At 42.6% G+C, this 24962-nt stretch overlaps 1 protein-coding gene across 2 annotated transcripts in view; it reads right to left on the bottom strand.

The window, feature by feature from the left end:
- Positions 1-798: 798 nt before the first annotated feature.
- Positions 799-24962, bottom strand: part of MACO1 (macoilin 1) — a 57955-nt gene continuing 33791 nt past the window's right edge. For both annotated transcript variants that reach the window (XM_079913001.1, XM_079913000.1), the window contains 5 exons: positions 13531-13689; positions 11967-12149; positions 9818-9938; positions 6714-6888; positions 799-2217 (listed from right to left, as the gene is read on the bottom strand). In XM_079913001.1, coding sequence (XP_079769127.1) covers positions 2015-2217; positions 6714-6888; positions 9818-9938; positions 11967-12149; positions 13531-13689 — 841 coding nt within the window. In that variant the 3' untranslated portion in view covers positions 799-2014. The remainder of the gene's footprint in view (positions 2218-6713; positions 6889-9817; positions 9939-11966; positions 12150-13530; positions 13690-24962) is intronic.

Below are 24962 nucleotides of genomic sequence, written 5' to 3'. Positions count from 1 at the left end.
GAGGAGGGACAGGGAGGAAGAGGGAGGGAGAGAGAATGAGAATGAATACATCCGAAGTAAGACTAGAACGAAAACTACTTGAGAGCCTGGATGGATTCATCCCAAATCCTGTAACCTGCGCCCCGCGGCACCCGTTGCCCGGGACACTGCCACTGTCAGGGTTCGGAAATGAGGACAGAACAGGAGTGAAAAATCTAAGGCCCATTCAGAACAATCTACCTTGTTGTGCCCTCCTGAAAAGTTAAAAAGGCAGAAAACTAGTTTTATCTGTAAGAAAATGTTTATTCTTTTGAACCCCACAGGAAAAAAAAAAAAAAAAGGAATGCAGCCAAGACCAAGTATTTAACCAAAATAGTGTCCCAAAAGGCAGCAAAATGGGGGAAACCTCAACACAAAGTCAGTGACAATTTTCCATGTTTTTGCACAAAGATGAAAAAAATCTGTGACAATTCTGAGTAACACTTCCATGGTGACAATTACACAAGATGATTCAAAAATGCAAAGTGGCAGCAACATGCATACCTGGCTAAAGCTAGAAGGTTTTAATCCCAAAATAAGATCAGTGATTAAAAAGGAAGATTCTTTTTAACACTTCTATCTTGCTGACTTGCTTGTCCTACTTAATTTGCTTTAAATGAGACATACATGCCAATTAACAGGAAATTTTAGAACTATGTCCTTCCAGAATCCATGGCAAGGAAGTCAAACCATTCTATTTGGTTTCTTAATTTTCCTAGGTTCCAAATACAGTTTTGCTTTGCCCCTCCCTCTCCCAGCCCCTCCCTCCACCCCCTCCCTGATTCTTAAACACTTCCAAAGGTTGCCAGTGCAAACACTTTTCTACCAATGTATAATATACACTTGAGACTGAAATCTTTGTGCAGAGTTTTGAGTTTTAAACTTTTTAAAAAAAAACAAAACAACAAACCTTCCTTGGCACAAGAGCTGAGGAATTGTCAAGTTTCTTTTAAATCGTCAAACACAAGATGACGAAAAGTGGAAAGCACAGTTAAAGGAAATTAAAAAAAATAAAACAAAACAAAACCTAGAACTGCAGCTTTTATTAGCCGGCATTGCAGTCTCTCGAACACAAACACCGCCCAGCTCCCCTTCCCAGGATGCTTGCCTCGAGACAAGTCCAGAACACTGTGGTGCTTTCAATGAAAGGAAACAGAAGGTGTGGCTGAAGTGGTACCAAACAGCCCAGCTACCCACCAGTTCTATAGCAGGATCCGTAGTGAGCTTGACACAGAGAGAAGGGAGATGATGGTAAAGGGGGAAATTGTTTAAAATCAAGTTTCCTCTTGAAATGTCTTTTCCCAAGGCACTGTGAACAAGACTGCTGCTAGCAATTTTCTAGGACTAAACACACCGATGGGAAGATACACATTTCAGACACAACCCCTGTTACGTTCTCACAGCTGCTCTCCTCACCTGAGTCTCTCCCCTCGGCTGAAATGACACTCCTTGAATTTGTTTGGTCCTTGGAGGGGTAATCAATTTTTGTTTTCTGTAATTTTAGGAATCATTTTCTTTAATGCAGCTATAGCATCAAAGCTGTGTTAGGTTATTTAAACCTTTCACACTAAAGACTAAGTTTTCATGGTCATCCCCTGTGAATCCAATGTGCAGGTTTTGCTTGCTGATTTAAGAATAAAACAAAACAAAAATAAAGGGTTGAGAAGGAAAAACTCTGCTTTTTTTTTTCTTCAAGAGGAAACTGTAAGAATACATAAAAGGCAAAATTGGCTACTTGAAATCCAAGAATGGTTTTAATGTAATGGCCGAGAAAAATAAACTGCAAAGTTCTGTGAGGTCTTCTAAAAACTTACAAGAAAAACTGGTGGGCAGTTCTAATCAGACTTGGATGTTATCTTCCCCCCCCTTTTTAAAAACGACAACATATACAGTCCCACAAAATACAATATAAACTTTTTTTAATCTTGACTGCCAGAGACGCTCCTTTGTGATGCTTTCTGATAACCAAAGCCTGGAAAAAACACACTGCTGGCCTTCATTTCTTCAGGGGCTGGTAAACAGAGGCATTGGGATCGAGTCCAGAGGGGCTGGTCTCCACAAATTTGGAAGAGTAGTGTGGGGAAACGGGGCTCAAGGGGCTGGTGGCAGCACTGTATGTTATGCTGGGCATGACGGCCATGACTTCGGCTATCTTCTGTTTTAGGTCCTTGATTTCCTGGTCTTTCTGAAGAATTTGTCCTGGAAGATCAAAGACCGACCATTAGTGAGAAGGGAGCGTTCACCCACCAGAGTGCCCTCTTGGGCCCACTGATCCCAAATGGATTCGACTCCAGCTTTGATGGTTTGTAAGGGGAGACACATTTTTCCTGTAATGTGCCAAACAGTAAATATTTAAACACTGTGAGCCACATACTGTCCTTGTCGTTTTTTGTTTTTTTTTATTTTAAACCATAGAAAACTGCAAAAACCATTCTTAGCCCACGGGTGGTACAAGAAAAGGTGGCAGGCCACATGTGGCCTACGGGTCATGGTGTCAAGAGGAACCGCGTTTAGGCAGGTGTGACGAAGCAAAGGGCTCAACCTCCAGGAGCCACGTTTTGAGCTCGGCAGTCACCAGGGCAGCCGAAGAGGGTGCTTCTTTTGAACTAGGGCTCTACGTCTTGCGCGGAAACATTTTTCTGGGAGGATGGACTATCTCGGAGTATGAGACCAAGGAATCCAACCAGCTCCTGCCTGCCGCAGGGCTGCTTCCCTTTCTGTGCTTCTCCAATGCTCTCTGTGTTAACTCGTGAGGTTTCTGTTTCTACTCCCTCACAAAGCTTTCCCTGCTCCTTCCATCTAAATCAGACCCTACCCCCAGCCCCCGACTCCTCGATTCTCAACACACCCGAAACTTTCCTTTCTGTCACTTTATTCTTTGTAATAATGATAATAATTACAATAGCTAACACGTATGTGCCAGGCACTGTTCCAAGTGCTTACGCAGACTAACTCATTTATTTATCCCAACAACCCTATCAGATGGGAATTATCATCATCGTCATCCATTTTACAGGTGAGGAAACCAGGCCACAGAGAGGTTGAGGGACAAGAGCTGGGATTCGAGATGATGCAGTTTGGCTCTGGAGTCTGCACTCCTGCCGACTGCATTTTTCTGTCTCCGGTGAGTGTTCATTTGGGTGATGATTTGTGTCCATCATCTCTCCACTGGCCCATGAGCTCCATGAGGGCTGAGACTGTCTCCCCATTTTTGTCCTTGCCAAATCCCTAGTGCCCAGCCCAGTGGAAAGCTGAGGCCCTGCAAGGTATGTGTCTTGCCCAAAGTCATTCAGTTATTAATGACTAAGCAGGATTTAAACCCAGGACCACTTTGTTCCAAAGCCCATGCAATTTCCATCCTGCTTTGATGCTCCCTGGTCTACTAGGGGAAGAACACTTAGGAGTAGCCCTTCAGAAATTTACATGCTGAAAAAAGGAAGAGATTGTATTTGAGTTGCACTCACTTTGAGTCCTACAGAATACGGTAATATATTTAAAATGTAAGAGAGCATGGTGGCGTATTTTAAAAAATGATATAGTAGATGAAAGCCATTTTGGAACCAAGATGAATCAAATGATATAGAAAGTAGGAAGGAGAAACCCAGCAAGGGGCTTGATTTAAATTATGAAGTTGGGTTCTTATTAGAATATTCCAAGCATGAGCATGACAGTGGAGGGGAGTAGTGGGAAAGACGGCAGCAAAGAGCCGCCCCGCTCTGGCTTCCTTCATGTCCCCTCAGCTTCAAGTAAGCATCAAATAGCCTCCTTCCCTTTGAACGAAGTAAGCCTCAGACGAATAAAATACCTCACAGCATCTGATATATAAGCCACTGTATCTTTTTTCCATGAAGATTTAAGTTTGATTTCTTTAATCAGTAACATACAAACATTCCCAGAGTTTTGGAAAAGACAGTTCTCTTTGCTTTACGAGAATTTCTGGGCCAACAAGGAAGCATAATCTGTGCTGGGAAGCCAAGCTCCCCTCGGCTACTCTGAGACCCAGGTGCTGCTTCACTCCAGCAGACAACCTCTTTCAAGTCTGCAAATCCAAGTAAAAGGGATGAGGCAGGGAGAGGGTAGCCACTTCTCAGGGAGCTGAGCCAGGCAGGCAAAACACCACCGTATGGTCAGAAGTTTAGCAGGATTCCCAGGAACCTTCTTCTTTTTTTTTTTTTTTTTTTTGCGATACGCGGGGGGCCTCTCACTGTTGCGGCCCCTCCCGCTGCGGAGCACAGGCTCCGGACGCGCAGGCCCAATGGCCACGGCCCACGGGCCCAGCCGCTCCGCGGCATGCGGAACCCTCCCGGACCGGGGTACGAACCCGCGCCCCCCGCATCGGCAGGCGGACTCCCAACCACCGGCCACCAGGGAAGCCCCCCAGGAACCTTCTTTTTAAATGCCTTTCCCTGAGTCCACAGATTCATAAGCCCGATTCTCAACCCCTTCTCTTCTTGCTCTGCCACTGCCGTCCCAAGCCACTGCTATGGCTTCACTGACTTCTCACAACTTCTACATCCCACCCCCAACCCCGGGGTTCTGGCCTTTTCTCTGGGGTTTAGGCCCCAACTCCAGATCAAAGCATCCCAAACCAAACTCATTCTCTCTTCTCATTCCTTCATCTGTTTTGTTCTTCTTCCATGGTTCCAGCAACCCTGTTGGAACATGTCACCTGCTTCCTCCTCAAAATCTAGGGGATACATCCTCTAGTACAGCTTCATTCACGGTCCTACTAATCTACTCTCTTCTTCCATGTCCCCCAGCTAGAGGCCACTGGACTGCTTACGTGGACATTCTCAACACTGTCCTTCCTTTGCTTAAATGCCATTCCCTCAGGTAACAATGTTCTTCCCTGCCATTCTCTGCTCTCAGAATTCATCCTTCGAAGTCCACTCAATGGTCCCTCCCTTATGAAGCCACCCTGATCTCTCCTCTGTCCTTTCAAGCCATCTGCCTCTACCTAGTGGCAGCAGGCCTCGTGCGTGGCTTTCCCTAGTGCAGCACTTCTCACAGCGTCCATGTTGTCCTCATGCTAATACTAAGATATTTATCCGCCTTCTTCACGTGCATTCCCTCATGAGCCTAAGTGGAGTCTTCCAGGAGCAACATGGCAAGTGAAATAACAACAGACTGAATGTAGAAACAGAGACGAGAATTGAAATATCTTCTATTAAGCCAGAAATTAAAGAGATTTGCTAAATGTAAAACAATACTGCTTTTCTCACTAACTTTTGTTTTGAGAAATAGTTATTTTCATAAAATGTTATGTTAACACGTAATATGTTTATTACATTATTTTTTTAATGAATTAATAAATGTTTTAGGTTTTAATTTCTAATACATCAATATTGGTAGACATAATTCACTTGAAAAACACCTCCCTTGGGGTACTCAATAATTTTAAGAGTGTAAAGGGGTCCCTAAGACCAAAAAGTTTGAGCACAACTACCTTAGCGGATCCCCAGCTAGACTATGTCTTGTTCGTCTTTGTCTCCCCTTCACCTTCTAGTAAAATGCTTTATGCAGAGCAAGTGTGAACGCTCTGTAAGTACCTGCTGAAATATTCTTTTCCTTCTATTAAGTCAACTGTTTGAAATATTTCTTCAGTAATCTATTGGTGGCTTATCAATTTCTTGAACAAAATCTAAACTTCTTTTCATCAGGTCATGTCAGGCCTCTGTTCAGAAGCTTTCCAAAGTTTCCCAGGTCACGCAGAGTAAAGTCCAAAGTTCTTTCCATAGGCTGCAAAGTTGGGCAGATTGTGGCTCCTGCTACTTTTGACCCTAAAAACTCTCCCCATCACTCAGGCTGCAGCCCCAGTGGCCACGACACATGTGCCTTTCCCCTAGAGACTTATATGGCTCACTCACTCTCTTCCTCTCAGTCTCTGTTCAAATGCTACCTATTCAAAGGCTCTTCCATGTCCTCCATGTCAAAGCAGCAGCCCTACACACACACACAGCCTGCGTCACCACTGCTTTATTTTCGTCACTGCACCCATCAGATATTATATATTTGCTTGTTACTGTCTGTCCCCTTAGGGGTTTGCACAGTGCCTGGCATGTAGTAAGTCTCAGTAATATCTGCCGAGGGAATAGCCTGCTCTCCAGACTTTCCTCCCTCCACTCCCTCATCTGCAGCCTTCGCTCCAGCAAAGCAGAGCCAGCTGCCGCTCTGAACACATCAGGCCCTCCTAGCTTCCCTGGCCTTGCTCGAGCTGTTTCTTCTGTTCTTCTGCCTCTCTACCCCTCACTGCCACTACACCGCTTCTTCACTGGGCTAACCCCTTCTCATCATTCAAGACCCAGCTCAGACATCAGCTCCCCTGAGAAAAAGCCCTCTCTAACTCTCCAGACTGGCTGAGTCCCTGGCTCTCTATGTTCCCACAGGCCCTGTACATCCTGTTACATCAGCATCTTTTGGTAACTCTGCAGTTCTCTATTTCTTCTACAACACTCTGAGCTCCTTGAGCAGAGAAACTCACTCTTCCCTGTGTGCCCTGCACTTGGTATGTTCTCATCTCAAAATATGTCTGCAGAATGAATTAATGTGATGATTCCTAGATGTCCATGGTGGGTACTTATCAAACCACTTGAAGAGGAAATGGAAATGCCTTTGGTTCGAGCTCTAAGGGAGCTCTGCTCTCCGTGTCCCCAGGCATTCTCAGCCATGCTGCGTGACCTGGGCTGTTCTCCTACCTTGGGCAATCTCGAGCTGTCGCTTTGCATCCCCCAGTGCGGAGAACAGGTCCAGCTTGATTCTTGTCTCTGCGCTCAGGCTGTTCTCCAGGTGCTGCGTTTTATCTTGCATGGCTGAGAGGGCTGACATTAACACCTCAGTGTCCTTCTCATTTTCCTTATACTTCCGAAGCTCCTATCAATATCATCAAAGCAGCAATGTTACAAGATAGTTTTGGCAGCGATGTCTACAAATTAGCCTGAAATCACAAATAAAATCCCACTATTATTGACCTGGCCCCTAGAACACAGAATCCTGGTGTTTCATGGGTTTAGACCTCGCCCCTTAGAGGGAGTGCAAAATGTATTTATACAGTGATGTGCATATACAAAACGATAATTGTATTGGGCTTTTTGAGATAACTGTGGACTCTGTCTCCAAATAAAACACTTTCGGGCTTCCCTGGTAGCGCAGTGGTTAAGAATCCGCCTGGCAATGCAGGGGACACAGGTTTGAGTCCTGGCTTGGGAAGATCCCACATGCCACGGAGCAACTAAGCCTGTGCACCACAGCTACTGAGGCTATGCTCTAGAGCCCGTGTGCCACAACTACTGAAACCCGTGCACCTAGAGCCCATGCTCCGCAAGAAGAGAAGCCACCATAAGGAGAAGCCCGTGCGCTACAACGAAGAGTAGCCACAACAAAGACCCAACACAGCCAAAAATAAATAAATTAAAAAAATAAATTAAAAAAATATATAAAACACTTTCTTACAATCCTAATTCAGAACCACAAAGAACTGTTTCCCTGCTGCCAGCTGCAAATGTTGCTGTAATGCTATAGTCAAACGTGCGAAAACTCTACTCTCAACCTACACTAAAAATTGTAAAAATGTTAATTATTTTGACAGCGTATACTGAAAAATAGGCCCACTTAAAACATCAGATAACGTAGCCTATGTGTGTGTGTGTGTGTGTGTGTGTGTGTGTGTGTGTGTGTGTGTATATATGCTGATTTTTTTCATTTTAAGAGAGAAATCAAAACTTATTATAGTCAATTAAAAAATACTTAAAAGTTCAAAGAAGAAAATAAAAATAACCCAAAATCCCAACGCTGCAAAAAATTTGATCTATTTTCTTTTAGTCTTTTTTAAGTATACGTGTATCTTTCAGCATAATTGAAATCAAACTATACATACAATTTTTTAAAAACATATAATCTCAACTGTTCTTTGAAAATGCAATTTTTATTGGCTGTTTAATATTCCTACATGTATATGTACCATAATTTATTAAACAAATCTCCCATTGTTAAGATTATTTCCAATTTTTTTGCATTTATATACCACTATGATGAACATCTCTGTATATCAATCATCGGTGAGACTTTTAAATATTTACCTCAAGGCCGGAGTCTGAGGAAAATATTTTTTAAAAATACGTGACCTTTCCAGAAAGTTACACTTCCACCAGCAACATACGAGGCCTATTTCATTGTATCCTCACCCAGGTTGATATTAGCATTTAAAAATTCTTTGCTGATTTCACAAGAGATAAGTGATATCCAATTTTAATCTATCTGTCTTTGGTGACAGATGAGGATATATTCTTACATTGTTATCAGTCATTTATATTTCTTCTGTGAATTATCTGTTCATATAATTTGCCTACTTTCTGTGTATTTGAGCTTTTCTTAGCAATCTTTATGAGCTATTTACATATTGAGGATATTAATTCTTTTTTTTTTTTTTTTTTGCGGTATGCAGGCCTCTCACTGTTGTGGCCTCTCCCGTTGCCGAGCACAGGCTCCGGACGCGCAGACTCAGCGGCCATGGCTCACGGGCCCAGCCGCTCCGCGGCATGTGGGATCTTCCCGGACCGGGATACGAACCCATGTCCCCTGCATCGGCAGGCGGACTCTCAACCACTGAGCCACCAGGGAAGCCCCCTAATTCTTTTTTTTATAATATTTGTTGCAATATCTGTACCCTCCCCAATTGATTTTTTCATTTTTTTTTTTCACTTTGTGATTTAAAACAAAATGGTTTTTTTCCCTGGATTCAACTATTCCTCTGGAATTTATTTTTGTGTGATGTGAGATGAGCATCTCATTTTATTTTTTCCCGTTGTCTAGCTGTTCCTCAGCCTTTCACTGACTAACCCTTGCTGTTCCATCCATTTCTTCTTTTTTTTGTTTTTAATAAATTTATTTATTTATGGCTGCATTGTTGCTGCGCGCGGGCTTTCTCTGGTTGTGGTGAGTGGCAGCTACTCTTCATTGTGGTGCGCGGGCTTCTCACTGCGGTGGCTTCTCTTGTTGCAGAGCATGGGCTCTAGGCATGCAGGCTTCAGTAGTTGTGGCACATGGGCTTAAGTTGCTCCGTAGCATGTGGGATCTTCCTGGACCAGGGCTCGAACCCGTGTCCCCCGCGTTGGCAGGCGGATTCTTAACCACTGTACCACCAGGGAAGCCCTCCATCCATTTCTGATGCCACCTTCACTGAACACTAATTTAGGCTTTGTCTCTGGGTCACCTATTCTACCCCACTGACCTGCCACTAATTTCTTATGGGCTCCATGTGACTCAAATTACTGTAACTTTACAACTTATAACATTAGCCTTAAACATCCCTTTGAAGACCCAACGCCACCAAATACTTGGCTAAGGTACACACAGCCCCAAAACTGGCTATGTCCACAGCTCTGGCAGCTTTCCTCCCCATGCATTGCCTAGAGTGGCCATCTGTGAAGCTGAGAGCCATCCAAAATGGTCCATTCCCTGGCAATGGACAGAGAATTAGGGCTAAGAAGAGGTGTATACGTTCCAAAGCACACTAATCTGGCCTATAACCTGAAAAAGTGAAATGAATCTCCCGTAAGTCAAGTTCTGGTATAAAACACGTCAAGGACCATTAACATTTCTGGTTTGTCTTAGAATCCAGATAAACTAAATATGACTTGAATGAGCTGGACAGGTGAGAGCTTCTTTTGGTCATACAGAGATTTTCAGATGCAATGGGGTTTGGCCTGTATCAGAAGGCACCATCTCTACACGGAAGCACAGAGCACAAACCTAACATGGAAGAGGAATTCAAGCGTGATGAAGTCTGTTTTTCCTCCTTTACCTGAACTTTCAGTTCTAGTTCTCTGATCTGGTCTTCTTTCACCTTCATGTCCATTGTGAGCTTCTTGCCCTCTGCTTCTAATTCTCTGATCCGATTCCGTAAGGTTTCGGTGCACTCTCCCCTTATGAAAAAGAAGAGAAGGGAAAAAGAGGATTTAAAAGACTATAGGTTTAACTATACTGCAGGATTGATATTTTTCTTATACTCCACAGAGTCAGATTGTAGCTTTTGGCTCAGTCTGCTCATTCTCTCTGTTCTTTATAATTTCAAAAATGATCTAAAATAATTATTAACTGGGTGTCTAATATGAGCCAGGTGCCAAGCTAGGTACTTTACCCACACTTCCTTCTTTACTGGGGTAGGGTTTATTATCCTATTTTCCAGAGAAGAAAACTGAAGCTACTCAGATATAATACTAGTTCAAGGTCACCCAGCTTGCAGGTCACAGAACTGGGATAAGAACTGAGGATTTTCCACCTTGCCAATCCAGCAAGCTTCCCATCAGGCCATATGAGTTGAGACAAGGCACACAAGCTGAGCAAGAGAAAACCAGACATGTGCTGTCTCCAGCAGAGGGCAGTGAGTTAACAAACATTTTCACTTTTGAGGGACTGTGCGCTGGGAAGGTCACCTTTCTTTAGTCATGAAGTTTTGACAAGACTGGAGTAAAAAGAAAAAGAAGGGAGCAGCATTAGGTTCCTTCTCAGGGCTATAATAAGGACAAACTTAAAAAGATGATGGCAATGGCCAGTCCAAAGCTGGTGAACAGTTTAGGTTTCAGAAACAGCCTGGTGGAGAAGGTAGGTGTCCTTTGCCTACAAAAAGGAAGGCCCAGTGAGAGACTAAAGCCTTGCGATACACTTAAGAATAAAAACAGCCTCTACATAAATGATGGCAAACAAGGACCATCCAAGGATAAGACCAAAGGCAATAAGCTTAACCAAAAGCAAAAGAAATTAAGGGTAGAGACTGAAATCAATGTACTGATTCTCAAGCATAAGAGACACTAAACAATATGGTTAAGAAACTGTCATATCCTCCTCAGGGATATTTTGAGAAAGAGTAACTGCTGGATGAATTAAGGAGAGCACAAGCCACACCAGATGACTGTTCAGGAAAATCTCCTGCAAGTGTAAGTGCTTCAGGAACGCTCACAAATCTTTAAATGAGTGAACAAACAACCCCCCCACCCCCGCCCCCGACATCCTAAGCAGGTTAGTAAATGGTCTTGTGAATCCGTATAGATGCTAACGGGCCAAGTTAGCTCAGCCATCTGCAGTACAGAGTCTGCTGGGGGAAGGCAGGATCACGCAGGAGAAAGAGTCCTCTCTCCCGCTGCTATTTCCTGAAAGATGAAATGATGGTTCACCAATTGTTCTACAAATGACAGAACCCAAAAGAAGGCTATTAACATGACAAATACAAAAAAGCAAAAAGTAGAATTATATTACATAGACACAAATTTAGGGATAGAAACTTAAATAAATAATAATTTACCCTCCCCTACATCTGTAAACCCATAACTGACCCCCACCATGCAGATGAACTTCACCAGTCAAAAAAACAAAGAAAAAAGAAAAAGTGAAGTAGAAGCCAAAAAGAGAGAGAGACAGAAGGGAAGAAGAAGAGGCTCTTAACTCTCTTCCCCATCTTTTCCAGGTCATTTGACAGTCTGCTGATGTCCAACAAAGACATGAGCAGTCAGTACACAGTGCTTGGGGGAACCAAGATTTTATCTTTCTTCCATTTTAAGATTAAAAACACCAGAAACACACAACTAAGAGTAGAGCATAATGATAGTTCTACAAAGGGAACAAAAGTCCAGATTGGTTCCCTCAAAGCATTTAGTAATTATCGGTCTTACAGAAAGTGGCTGGAAATCCCTTTTTGAGCAGAATTTTGCCTCCCAGGTGTGGGAGGCATGGAGATTCCCTCATCCCACTTTAGACAGCAGGTCACTGAGGGATGAAGTTGTCATGACAGCATAAGCTTGCACAGATGGGGTTTAAACCAGCTAATAAAACAGTACTTAAAAGCAATCCATCCATGCATGATTTTGTATTTCCAGTCCTGCCCAAGGCATCAAATTCCCATTCTCAGTCCAAGGAAAGCCAACCTTGGATTAAGCACTCAGGTGACATCAACATACCTAGACGCAGCAGCAAATGCAACAGCCCGGGCAGCAGTAGCTTCTTCTAACTTCTTCCTTTTTTTTTCCTCCATTAACTGCTTTTCTACAAAACTTCGGGCTTCCTGCTCAGCTTTTAGCTTTTTCTCCAACTGGCTGATATTCTGCTTATCTTTCTGCTTCATTTGCACAGCATTATGTAACCTATATGGAAATGATTGTCATACAAAGTTTTACAATTAGAAACGTCCAATATAAACCCTGGAGAAACATGGCTCCTCTTTATCATTTTGAGGCCAAAGCAAACAGGAGATTTGAACAGCAAATCATAAATGTCAATTCCCGGAGTGTCCAAGGAAAATACATTGTATTATTATTTAACAATTCCTAAACGCCAATAAACAAGCTGCCTTACAAGATACAGAATTGGACCTAGCCTCTGCTTTATTAATGTAAGTGATCTACAGAAGATAATCCAGAAAATAGGATAAAACAAGTTTCTATCAGAGGAAAAGATAACTGTAGAACTAATTCTACTGCCCCAAAGCACCTTGAAAGAACTTCAGTCTGAGACCAAGGAAGAGCTGAACCAGATCCATTGAAACTGAGGAAAAGGGTAGGAGGGGAAGGTCTTTCTCTGCCTGAATACAATATGCTGCAGCCTACTGCAGCCTTTCCTTTCCAGCTGGGAGATGTTTTCTCAGAGTATCCCAAAATAGATCTTGTAGTTAGAATCACAGGATGCTTAATTTCAGATAAAAATTTCAGCCACATTCCCTTCCCTGCTACTACCACCCCCAACTTTACATATCAATATAAGGTGAGTTTCTCTCAATATATCAATGTAAGGTAAGATGTTCTCTATGTAATAATGCTAGAGCCATCACATACATACGTGAGTCAGAAGCAATGGAGAGGTTATTTGCCTATAATGCTCTAGCTTTTGAGCTACATTCCCTGAAAATGATGAAGAACTGCTCTTTCAGGGAAAAGCCCAGAAAGCTCAGCACCTGTAACAGTAATCACTACCCCAGACACACACTGTTTAGAGATGAAAAAAAAAGACAGACCCACATTGAGTCAAGAAGTAATTCCAGAATGAATTAATGGAAAGCATAAAAGAATTCATGCAGAAGAGCTAGCTTTTTGTCTGCCTCTTCAAATAAAATCAAGTTCAACATCATCTTTTAGTTCCAGAAAACAAGGAGATAGAGTCTAATCCTCTGGAAATGTTCACTCAAGGGAACAAGAGTTTCAAATTGTGGCAGAAATACTTCTTGTCAATTTTACTCATATTGTCAAAAAGCTCAATAACTATTTTAAACTAAGAGAAGAAGTTATTAAATGAGAGAAGACAGAATAGTAATATTAATAAACTGTTTGGCTGCAATGAAATAAGTTTTTATAGATTTTATAACATGTTGAATATCTGGTCCTACATTAAATATTTTAAACATTTTGTTTAAAAAAAAAAAACCCTCTGCTAGATCCCTTTGTCGTCATGAGCCTTGTGCTCCAATCCCTGGAAACAAGAGCAATGCGAGGCTGCTTGACTCACGGCCAGAGGCCCACAAGGCGCACATACTTGTTCTGCAGCAGCTCATTCTCTTGCCGGAGCTGGCCCATTTCTGAGCGGATCCCTCGCTCGGTGTTCGAGAGGGAGCTGATCTGACTGCGGAGCTCCTGTTCCACTTGCCTGCTGGCCTGCAGGTCGGCCTTTAACTTTTTAATGTCTTGTTCCAGCCTAGGAGAAGGAGAAACACAGCATCTTCATCACTGACAGGCCAACCCGGGGGCTCTGTGGCAGACCCTGGCTGAAGTCCCTGACTGCTGGGTGGCTGGTGGAGCACCCTGCCAGCAGCTCCTGACATCAACACAACTCCCGTCTGCAATCAGCCTTTGAATCAGTGCTTCTGCCTGGGTCTCCCCCTTCCCACCAGAGGGTAACTTTTGATTCCCCCCAAATATTTGTGAACACTGACAGGTGAAGATGGTGCTTGTGAGTATCTGAGCTGCTAATAAAGGAGGAGGGGAAGGCAGAGGGAGGGTGCCTGAAGGGCACGGTCCCCTCTCCACTGGTGAATTCCCCATGCCCCTCAGCAAGGGAGATATGCTAATAACAACCAGCTCAGGACCCACATGCTTTGAGATATCCTGATAGATCAGAGTCTACTGTCTGAGATTCCCTCCCACCATGGGCCTAGAAGAAAACAGTGTCTGAGGCAGCCTCCTGAAACTGCTAGCATCCTTGCTAAATGATGTTCACACTTGTGGTGACTGTGACAGAAGAGCTCACTAGACTCAGCAACAATGAAAAAAGGTACAAATTACATGATCTACGAATCATAAGAAAACTCAATCTGTGAAATGAAGCTTATCTTTTCAATTCCTTACTCCTGTCCCATCTATTTTCTTTAATGCAGTAATAGTTTCACTTTAAGTGATATGTATTGGGGAGCTATTATACGCACATGTAGGACTGAAAAGGGTCAACAAAGAATATAAAGTTAAGCCCCCTTCTTCATGAGAGGACTTTACAATTTCACTAGAGGCCAATAAACAGACATTTAAAATGATTAAACCATAATACAGGAAGGCCATGGTTAAAAACATGCTAAAGGGAGTAACTAATATTTAATGAGAACTTACATGCCAGGCACTGTTCCATAGGTTTTAATGGTATGAACGCATTTAATCTGTACAACTATGAGCTAAATTGAATAACCTTGGCAATTATTAGTCCCATTTTTACAGATGAAGAAATTTAGATTCAGGAAAGGTTCCAGCCCAAGGTCACACAGGCAGCCTAGCTCTAGACTCCACTCTCTTCTCCAGCAGGCCAAACTGTGGCTCTATCAGCCACAGCATGGCATGGGGAGAAGTGTCGCATGAGTTCTGAGGAGAGAAGATGGGAAATGAGTTGGGCCTCGAAAGTTGGGCAGGCTTTGGAGAAGTAGAAGGGGAGGAGAAGGCATTCCAAACAAGGGGAAAACATGCTCAAAAGCTCAAAGGTAGCAACAGCCACAGGCATTTGGAGGCAGAGCAATCAGTCTGGCCTCTGAGGAAGGCTTGTACTCTGGGAATGAGAAAGGATGAGAAAGGATAGAAGGGACCTGGCAGATTAGACCAAGGAGAACGGCACTCAAGTTCAGGCCAAGGATGACTGCCAGGTGAGACTCAGAAGACACCTTTTCCTACAAACTTACAGTAGGCAAAAGTCAGTTAGCTCTGAAGAGACTCTTGTGCATTTCACTAATCCAACACACCAACAGAACCAAGCATTCTGGAGGGCAATGGTGATCTCTCCTTGGAACTGCCAGGTCCATAGACTAGGCCCTTACAGATATGTTTTATGAAGCACTAAACCCCCAGGGCCCATCAATCACAGTGATCAACACTTCCTAAATACATATATCGGTTGCCTGGCATTCCTTAGAAAACCAAAGAGCAGCTTTATTTACCTGTCTTACCTTTAGCCAATTGAAGCAAAATCTCAAAACCAAAAAGTCATGAAACATCAACGGTTAGCTCCCAGGCCCAGTAGCCAGTCCCCCTGTCCAGTGCCTGGGAACACGGACTAGAGACTCTGTTCCAGAAGAGCTGCCGGGTCTCCTGACACAGCTCGCTCCCCAGGGAAGCATCACAAATGGACATCATGCCACACTTTCCCTATTGCCAGGGTTATTCCAGTTGAATGTACTCCCGGAACTGCTCTAAACAATTACCGACTGGCATTTATACCATCCCCACACCGTCACTCATTCACCCGAAGTTACCCAAGGGATATTTTCTAAAACAGGTCGATGCTGTCAGGTTATCCTCATTAAGAAGTTTGGCTGAAAAATGTGTTAGGTAATTTATCTTTTTTGAGAAGTCGGTTTCACAGCCCGAGGGCTGCCTTTTTAGTAAAAAGGATGAGCTTTAAGAAGAGACTAGGGACTTAGCAAGGTTTAGAAACGGGGTATAGGATCAGGATTCTCGACTCAGCTCTGGAGCCAGCTCTGCGACCCTGGACAAGGCATATAACCTTTCAGGACTCAGTTTCCCCATCTGAGGCAAACGATCTCTGAAGTTCCTCCCAGCTTGGTCTAGGATTTCTAGGCCTGACACACTTACCACTGGCTGTTGATCTGCTCCTTCAGATTAGCAACCTAAGCTGTATCATATGCAGAGGCCCAGGAATCAAGTTCCACACAACCAGCCACTGGGGCAAAGCATGTGCCGCAGTTGGGAATGAAAGAAAAATTAAATCTGCGAAGTCTAGATGTCAAGAATTTTGAAGTTATTACTTTTTTAGAGTTTTTAACCTATAAAAGCCAAATTTCCTACCATGAACTAAGAATAACAATTTCTGAATGAAACTTTAGAGTTCTTTGAAAAATGTAAAAAAACCAAGGAGTTAGTGCAGTTAGGAGAGCAAAGTGTGCAAAAATATCTAGAGTGTAACTTCTGGAGATCGCAGAACACTAAACAATATTTTTTGTGTGTAAAACTATGAAAATTTTATCAAAGACATATAGCAGCACAATACAAGAAAAATAAAGTGATGTGGTTAAAATAAAGTGACGTGGTTACAAGGGTGTGTTCACTTTTTGAAAATTCATAAGTTGTACACTTAAGATTTGAGCACTTTTGTGGATGTGTGTTATACTTCAATAAAAAGCTTATTTTCAAAAATTAAATAACTTAAGTTCACAAGGCACAGAATTAAAATGCTTCAGGATTTTCATAACTGTTGCCATTGGTTCTGTAAAACTCTGAATGACTGTTTTCCAAACGGTTGCAGCAAACCTGTTAGTTAACACAGCATTCCTCAGTTTAAGGAACACTGGTCTATAGGAAACTGCATAACAACATGTAAGATAACAATGTGCTAAATGGTAAATTCTCAGTAACTTTTAAAATTTATTAGGGGAAACTTTTCATTGTCTCTCTGCAGAAAGCATTAATTTAATGTTGAACGTTCACTATTTTAAATCTTAACTGAGGTAGGTGGTAAAATGCTTTACAAACCCTTATTGGATTTATGTTTTTATTGCAAAAGTGATACCCAGTCAAAATAAAAAACTGCATACAACAGAAAAGTATAAAGAATAAACATGTAAATAACTCATAATCCTTTCATCCAGACAGAACCACTATTTGCATTTGGTTTACTTCATTTCTGTATGTCTTTTTCTTTCTCTTTCTTAACACATGTCAACATTTTTCATATTGCTGAGAGGGTATCACATGTATAGTTTACATATCTTAAGCACCTTTCCACACTATTAGAAACTTTTCACAAACAACTTAATTGCTGCATAATATTACACTGCACAGATGTACTGTACTACCAATCTCTGCATATGCTCAATAAAAAAATGTATACATGAGTTTTTAAAGAATTACATGAATTAGTAAGTCGAACTGAATCGAGCCAGTCAAGTGCCAGGGGCATTTATTAGACAGATAACTACTACTTGTCATAATGGTAAACTTAACCCTTTTGTGCTGAAGGTCAATACTTACTAGGTAAAATGCAGATATATAATTTACTGCTGTGAAACACCAAGAAGTACTGATTAAATGGTGTTAAGAGGTTAATGCAAAATCTTCAAATGTATTCATGGGATTTTACTAAAGTGTCGATAGCTGCAACCTAAATTTGAAGCACGTGGCCAGGAAGAAAATGAGGCAGAAGTAATAGTTTATAACCCTTAAAACTAATTTCAGTAAATAGGAATCAAAAGAAAGCAGGAAAAAATTTCATCTCCAAGCTCAAATCCATTTATCAGAGCTAAATCCTATTCTCCTCCCTACACAATAGAAGATTAAGGGATAAAAGAGAACTTTCCTCCAGCAGAACTATAAACTCATCCAAAAAAGAGAAATAATGGGTCAGACAGATCTTAACCAAACCGAACCAAGGCTTCGGCAGGAAATAAACATACTCCCTCCTTGCCCAACTCCCGTGGCGCTAGTCACCCTTACGAAGGCTGTCCAGTAGCGCTGCCACTTGGGATACAGACAGGGCCCACAGCAAAGCTGGAGTCTATGTGTCCAATAAATATGTCTATCTGGGCCCAATCAGACAAACCAGGGGTCTAATCAACTCAGAATGTTACCTGTTAGGTCCAGGCACCTTTCCGAGCCACTTTACTCCACTTTACTGATAAAATTTTAAATCAACTTCTAAACTTGTAAGCTACCTCTAAACTCCAGCAGAGCACCTAACTCACAAGCAAGAGGTGGGGCCCCTGGAGCAGCCCTTCCTCAGGGCTCCACTCGCCGGCCCAGCTGACTTCAGAGCAAAACTGCCAAGCTGAGGAACGCTCTCACCCACTCCAAACCTCAACTCTACCTCATCTCCTCCCTCATTCCACCCAGCTAAGGTACGCTATAATGTAAACGGTTGCTAATTATTTAATTTTAAGGGAAAAAGTTACATGTTAATAAGGGGTAATTTCCTAGCTGACCAAAAGAATGAAGCTCAGACCTGCGTCTTTCAAGGCAGGCTAAGTAAGAAAAATATCTTCGAGCATCTTGAAGCACACCTGGTAGTAAAACAAAGTACAGTATTCAAGTGTCAGCTTTTAGTTGAAAGAGGTATTGTTAAGCATCTGAAAAGGTAGGGAGATATTTATGTCTAAGTGTTTGTAATCCTTATCTTTGTGAATTACTTGAATTACAGCCACAGTGCTATGACTTCATTGAAAGTTTAAAAGTCTCCAATGGGTAGAGCCAGTACCTTCATGTTTTTATAAAGCCTGAGGCTCTATGAGGCCTGACTGAGAACACAGAAGAACTTTAAGACTTCGGGGCAGGAAACTGCCCCAGGAAGCAAGTCCTGCGAAAAAGAGGGAGACCTTTTCTCAGCCAGGACTTCACCTACGGATGACTCCATACCCATTCCAGAAGACGACCTAAGTGTATATTTCTATGGGTTGCCAGCTTGACCCCATGAGGCCCTCAGGAAGATAAGGAGCCTCGGCTCTGCTGGTTATCTCTGAGCTCTAAGAAGCTGTGACAGAGATGCTGTAGGCCTTGCATGACAACACAGAACTTAAGAGTGCTGCTTACCACGTAAGAAAAGGGGCTTCAGAAGGTCACCTTCAAACGATACAGCCAAGTGACTGAAAGATTAGTTTTTTTCACAAACCCATCATACCAGCCAAAATGACCCACTCCTTGTTTCCAGACATCTTCTGCCTTTAATTATACCACCCCTCCCTCCTGGAGGAATGGCCTCCAATTTTCAAGTCTCACTCATTCGAGACCCACTTAAAAAATAAAAACAAAAACCAAACTCTCCACCATGAGGTGCTGATTTCCCTCTCCTTCTGAAATCTGAAAGCCCTTACTGTTGGTGTTTCTGGTTTGGCACTAAACCATTTCCCTGTGCTGTTTTTACATTTGTTTTGGTTTTTAATATTTTCCTGTGTATATATCTTATTTCTAAAGAGCCTAAAAGTTCTCTGAAGCCAGGGACTGGCGGTGCTCTAAAATTAGAAGCTGGAAGTGTATTTCTAAAGTTTCTTCCAACCCTTCCAAGACCATGTCTCTAACCCTCGCTCTGTGTCCATTTCCTCAGTGCTTAGATTAGAACAGGGTTAGCGTTATGATATATGAGGCTCTGGAAACAACCTATCTACAGCAGGCCGCCAGATTTTTAGTTTCAGTCGTGGCTGAAGGAGACAGGGGTAAAGGGGCATTTGCTTGTCAGGAAGGCAGGTGCACATGAAAAGACTGAATGAAGACGGGAATAAAGACACAGACCTACTAGAGCATGGACTTGAGGATATGGGGAGGGGGAAGGGTAAGCTGGGACAAAGTGAGAGAGTGGCATGGACATATATACACTACCAAACGTAAAATAGATAGCTAGTGGGAAGCAGCTGCATGGCACAGGGAGATCAGCTAGGTGGTTTGTGACCACCTAGAGGGGTGGGATAGGGAGGGTGGGAGGGAGGCAGATGCAAGAGGGAAGAGATGTGGGAATATATGTGTATGTATAACTGATTCACTTTGTTATAAAGCAGAAACTAACACACCATTGTAAAGCAATTATACTCCAATAAAGATGTTTAAAAAAAAAAAAGACTGAACGAAGAGCAACTGCTTTATCTCGCTACGTACCTAATTCCATTAGGAGATCCCCTGGCATACGTTAATCATACAAGACAAAACTTGTTTAGGGACCACACAGCTGTCTATGCAGGAAACTGAGCTCATAAATCAAAGCTCTGTCCCCAGAAGAAATACTGTTCACCTTCTCCACCAACTCCTTCCCTTCCCCCCTTTCCAGGTCATTCACCCTGACAGGCTGGGTAGCATGGGTCATTCACATAAAAACATGAATGTCTTTCGTCTTAAGTGAGGCCTACACTGACTTGAAGCTGCTCTAGTATATCCTATAAACCACAGCTTTGGAAATAAGGAAATGAAGCTGCCTCAGGTCTCACTGTGGTTACTACAATTGCTTACCAGGCACATGTATCCAAAAATAAGCAACAGCCTGATTACCTGATTGCTAGGTGAAACCATAATACAAAGTACCTTATGTCTCTGCTCCCTAATCTGTCAAACACATTCATTTTCATTAAGGAACACAGAGGAGGAACGGAAATCTAGAGGATTTCACTGGCCATTCACGGAATAGAAAACTGACTTCTTGAAGCCCTTTAAGAATAAAGCTATGGGTGCCATGAACTAGTATTTTTAATAAGGTCCTTAAAAGATGTGGTCAGATACGATACTTTGTATCAAAAAAGTATTTAAAATGTTCATATCTGTTAATACATCATCCCTCTCCCACACTGGAGATACACACAAAGATTTGTGTAAAAGTGTGTTTGTTGCAGCATTATTTATAATAAGAAAAAAAAAGCAGGAACACAAATATTCAACAGAAGAGTGGCTAAATAAATTGTATATTCATGTGTCTGACTGACATGCCACCATTAAAAAACCATTGGGGTCTTCCCTGGTGGCACAGTGGTTAAGAATCCGCCTGCCAATGCAGGGGACATGGGTTCAAGCCCTGGCCTGGGAAGATCCTACATGGTGCGGAGCACTAAGCCCGTGTGCCACAATTACTGAGCCTGCGAGCCACAACTACTGAGCCCACGTGCCACAACTACTGAAGCCCACGCGCCTAGAGCCCACGCTCTGCAACAAGAGAAGCCACCGCGATGAGAAGCCCGTGCACCGTAACGAAGAGTAGCCCCCGCTCGCTGCAACTAGAGAAAGCCCACATGCAGCAACAAACTCAACACAGCCAAAAAAATAATAAACAAATTAATTTTTAAAAAAACCACTGAGGAAGAATATTCAATGACATGGGAGAATGCTCATGATATAGTCAGTGAAAAAGACAATTACAAAACATTATACGTAGTATGAGCTTCGTTTTGTGAAAATATGTATGTATGCAAGAGAAAAAAAGACTGAGAGGATATACATTAAGATAGTGGGGCTTCCCTGGTGGCGCAGTGGTTGAGAGTCCATCTGCTGATGCAGGGGACACGGGTTTGTGCCCCAGTCCGGGAGGATCCCACATGCCGCGGAGCGGCTGGGCCTGTGAGCCATGGCCGCTGAGCCTGTGCGTCCGGAGCCTGTGCTCCACAGCGGGAGAGGCCACAGCAGTGAGAGGCCTACATACCGCAAAAAAAAAAGATAGTGGCCACCTCTTCTTTATTTTCAAAATTGGAAGTAATCAACAGCTTATTTTTAACATTTTAATTATCATTTTATGATTGGGAGAAAAGTTATTTCAAAATAGGAAGCTGTTAATTTGCTTTCCATGGTTTTTCAACATTCACTGTTACTCTTAGATTTGCCCATGTCACAGGCCAGTTTCAGAAATAATCTGAAAGCCTTAGGGAAAACCCAACTCTTTTACTTCCTAAACTTTTTCGGTCACTCCAAGGAAGGCGAACTTAATTTTCTGAAGTAGAAGACGCCTCAGTTCCTGAATCTACATCAACTACCTGTACTTCCCATTCACCAGTTCCTATCAAAGCAATAGTTTGTCTAAATCTAGATTCTAGAGCTGCAGTTTATGGCCCTGCCCGGGCTCCCTGTAAAAGAAGAGAGCAGGCATCGCTCTGACATCAGCCTTGACAGTATACACACGTTACAGGGGATGGTGCTGGGAGGTCCAGATTCTAAACTGGCTAGTCTGTGAAATCTGCAAATAACCACTGTCCATGTCCCCTGTTTCGGTGTATTTTATGCTCCAAGAACACGGCAGAAAAACACCTTGGTGTGGAGTAAGTCACCTGCCTTAGACACAGGAGGCCTCTATACCGTATGGTTTGAGGAACACCAGAGACCCAAACTACCCTTCTTACCATAAGGCTGTCCCCTCTCCTTCTAAGTGGTCTGAAGGCCTCACGGTCAGGTGTGAGGATGCAACAAAAAAGATGGCAGTCTTTGACTCTGGAGGGGCACTGTCAACAGGTGCATGTTTTCCAGGAGCACACGGAACTCAAGGACAGGAGAAGGCAAAAAGTTCCCATCAATACATGGCAGATCCGTGCATGGGAATTACCAGATTGCCCCTAACTACAAGTCCTTCCTGCAGGAGTCCAGTTTTTGACTGGTGGGGTCAGTGGGGGATGGAACAAAATACAAGAGTAACAGAAGGGTCAGGTGCAGAGGTTACAGACTGGTGAGCCAATCCGGCCCATGAACATGTTTGTTTCACTCTCCTCCACATGATGCAAAAATAAATGTTGTGGAACTGTGAGATTTCACATAAAGACACCTATTTTGGCATCTCCTCTGAATATCAGAAGATTTAGCAACACTGGGCCTGCAACCCCACAGCAACACCTGGCTGGGCCGTCTGGAAGGGCATGTGCTTCCCAACTCCCACGTGCCGGGTGCAGTACTGAGTACGAACGATGCCAACCCCGGCCCCCTGCTCACACCTGTGCCCTGCCTCGCTCCTGTACGTGCCGGAGTCCGCAACACCCTCTCTAGAGCCAGGGGGACAGTAAGGGCAGTGGTCCTTTCCAGTTCATTACACTGTTTCTGTTTCAAATCTGTTACAACACTCTACCAAGAAAGGTGAAACGTACCTTACGAGAGAGAGGAGTTGTCATTCTTTCCATAAAAAAGAAACTAAAACTTGCTTTAATTCTGAGAGTCCCAGCTGACTAGAAAAGAGGTCTAAGAGATCCCAGAGAGATTTGCACAGACTGAAGTATACCCACACTGGCGGTCAAAGTACTCAAATAGCCAGTTTCTAAATGGTAGTGTGAGTAACATTTAAAGAATACAGTTCCTTTTCCTTGGAGCTCCGCCCCTTCAGGGAATCCACCTCTAATTCCCTTAGCTGGAAATCTCAGTTCGTTATGTGCCAGCAGGGGTACTGACTCAGAATTTAACACAACATTTTATAGTAGTTCCTTCTGAATTCTAGGGAGGTAACTTTCTAGCTGGCTAATCAGAAATCCCTGTTTTAGAATAAACTCTCAGTACTCAACATAAAAATGTTTCTAATGTGGATTCCCCCCACCAAATAATTTGTGTTATTTCATAATTTATCCGTACAACATAGATAATGATCTTTTTTGATCACCTGGATATGCAGACTAAGTAAACTGCTGGCTTAAATTCATTAATGCCTAGCTCCTAAAGTGCTGCTTGGTTTTCAAGTCACAAAATAGGCCTGCTTAAGTATAAAATTATCATGCTTCTATTACCACATTTATATCCCAGAATATTATAGTTTTAAATCACTGCAATGGTTAAAATAAATTCAAACTATATTATGAATTAATATAATAAACAAAGCTAACCAAATAAAACCTACAGGTACCTTAAATATTATGAGCATGGAAGAAAATGAAAATAAATCAGGTCCAACAATGTATATCTGCTCAGAAACAACGCTAGACTAATATAAATCAAAAACATGTTTCCACAGAGACACTGAACTTACTAATAAATAGAAATATGGCTCTACTACTTTTTTTCACTTAATAATTTCCAAAGAATTTATTTTCACTTAATAATTTCCAAAAAATTTAGTAGCAGCTATATCCAACATATTTAATCTAATTCTTTCTGAAATGTCACGTATTTTTACTAAATTTACCTCTCAGCTAGAAATGATACTGTTACAAGTAAATGGTCAAATGCACCTGTGGAAGCGGAAAGGCCTACTTTGGCAGCCACCACGCACAAGGAGAGTGTCAGGCAAGTCACTATGCAGCACAGGTTGTCAACGCAGGTGACAGGTAGCACACGTAGGGAAAGCAGCCAGGGTAAAGCCCCAAAGCCCCAATCACTGTCTCCCAAGGTCATATTTTCTTCCACAAACTATTCCTGACACACAGCAAAATGTATTCAAATGCAAAAGAAAACAAACAAATACACCATTTTCTCTTTGGCACCAGAGATGACATACAAGCAGTCAATGCATTTTCTAACCAGGGGGATTTCCTTGGAGGGAAGTTTGGAAACATGGAATCCAAGCTCTCTCTCCAGCTACCACAAAGACAAAGAGAATGGCTAGAGCTAAGGGGGAAGAGAGAAGGCAAGACCCACCAGGAAAGATGAATAAGACAAGGCAAACTGAGATTTCCTCCGAGTTCTTGGCTGACATGTGGCTTGTGCCTGGATTCCTTGGCCCTGAGGAACAACCAACTCACTGGCAGAGCAAATGGCTTTTTCAAAAGTCCCTTGGAGGAGTTTTCTCCCCTTGCCCTGTAACCTCCTCACAGCCTGGAAAAAAGTCCTGACAGAGTACTTAATTTTAAAACTTTCTGGGAAATACCAAGGAAAAGGGCTTAGAGTGGAAAGTCCTTCTATTTTTTAGAAATAAAATCAGTAACAACTTACTCAAGAACAACAAATAGTTTGACACTGGATGGCAGGTCCTTGGCCTGGTCTAATGTAATATTTAGGTTTTCCACCTTCAAAAGCCTTTGAGTTGCACTGCACTGCATCTTTCCTCCCCCTGCCCCCATCTAGTATTTTCCCTGCACAAAGGTAATATTCATTCAACAAGTATTTACTGAGCAT

Source organism: Stenella coeruleoalba, assembly GCF_951394435.1.
Source record: "Stenella coeruleoalba genome assembly, chromosome: 1".
Taxonomy (NCBI): Eukaryota; Metazoa; Chordata; class Mammalia; order Artiodactyla; family Delphinidae; genus Stenella; species Stenella coeruleoalba.
Note: the sequence above shows the minus strand (reverse complement) of the source record. Positions and strands in the feature narration are given on the sequence as shown.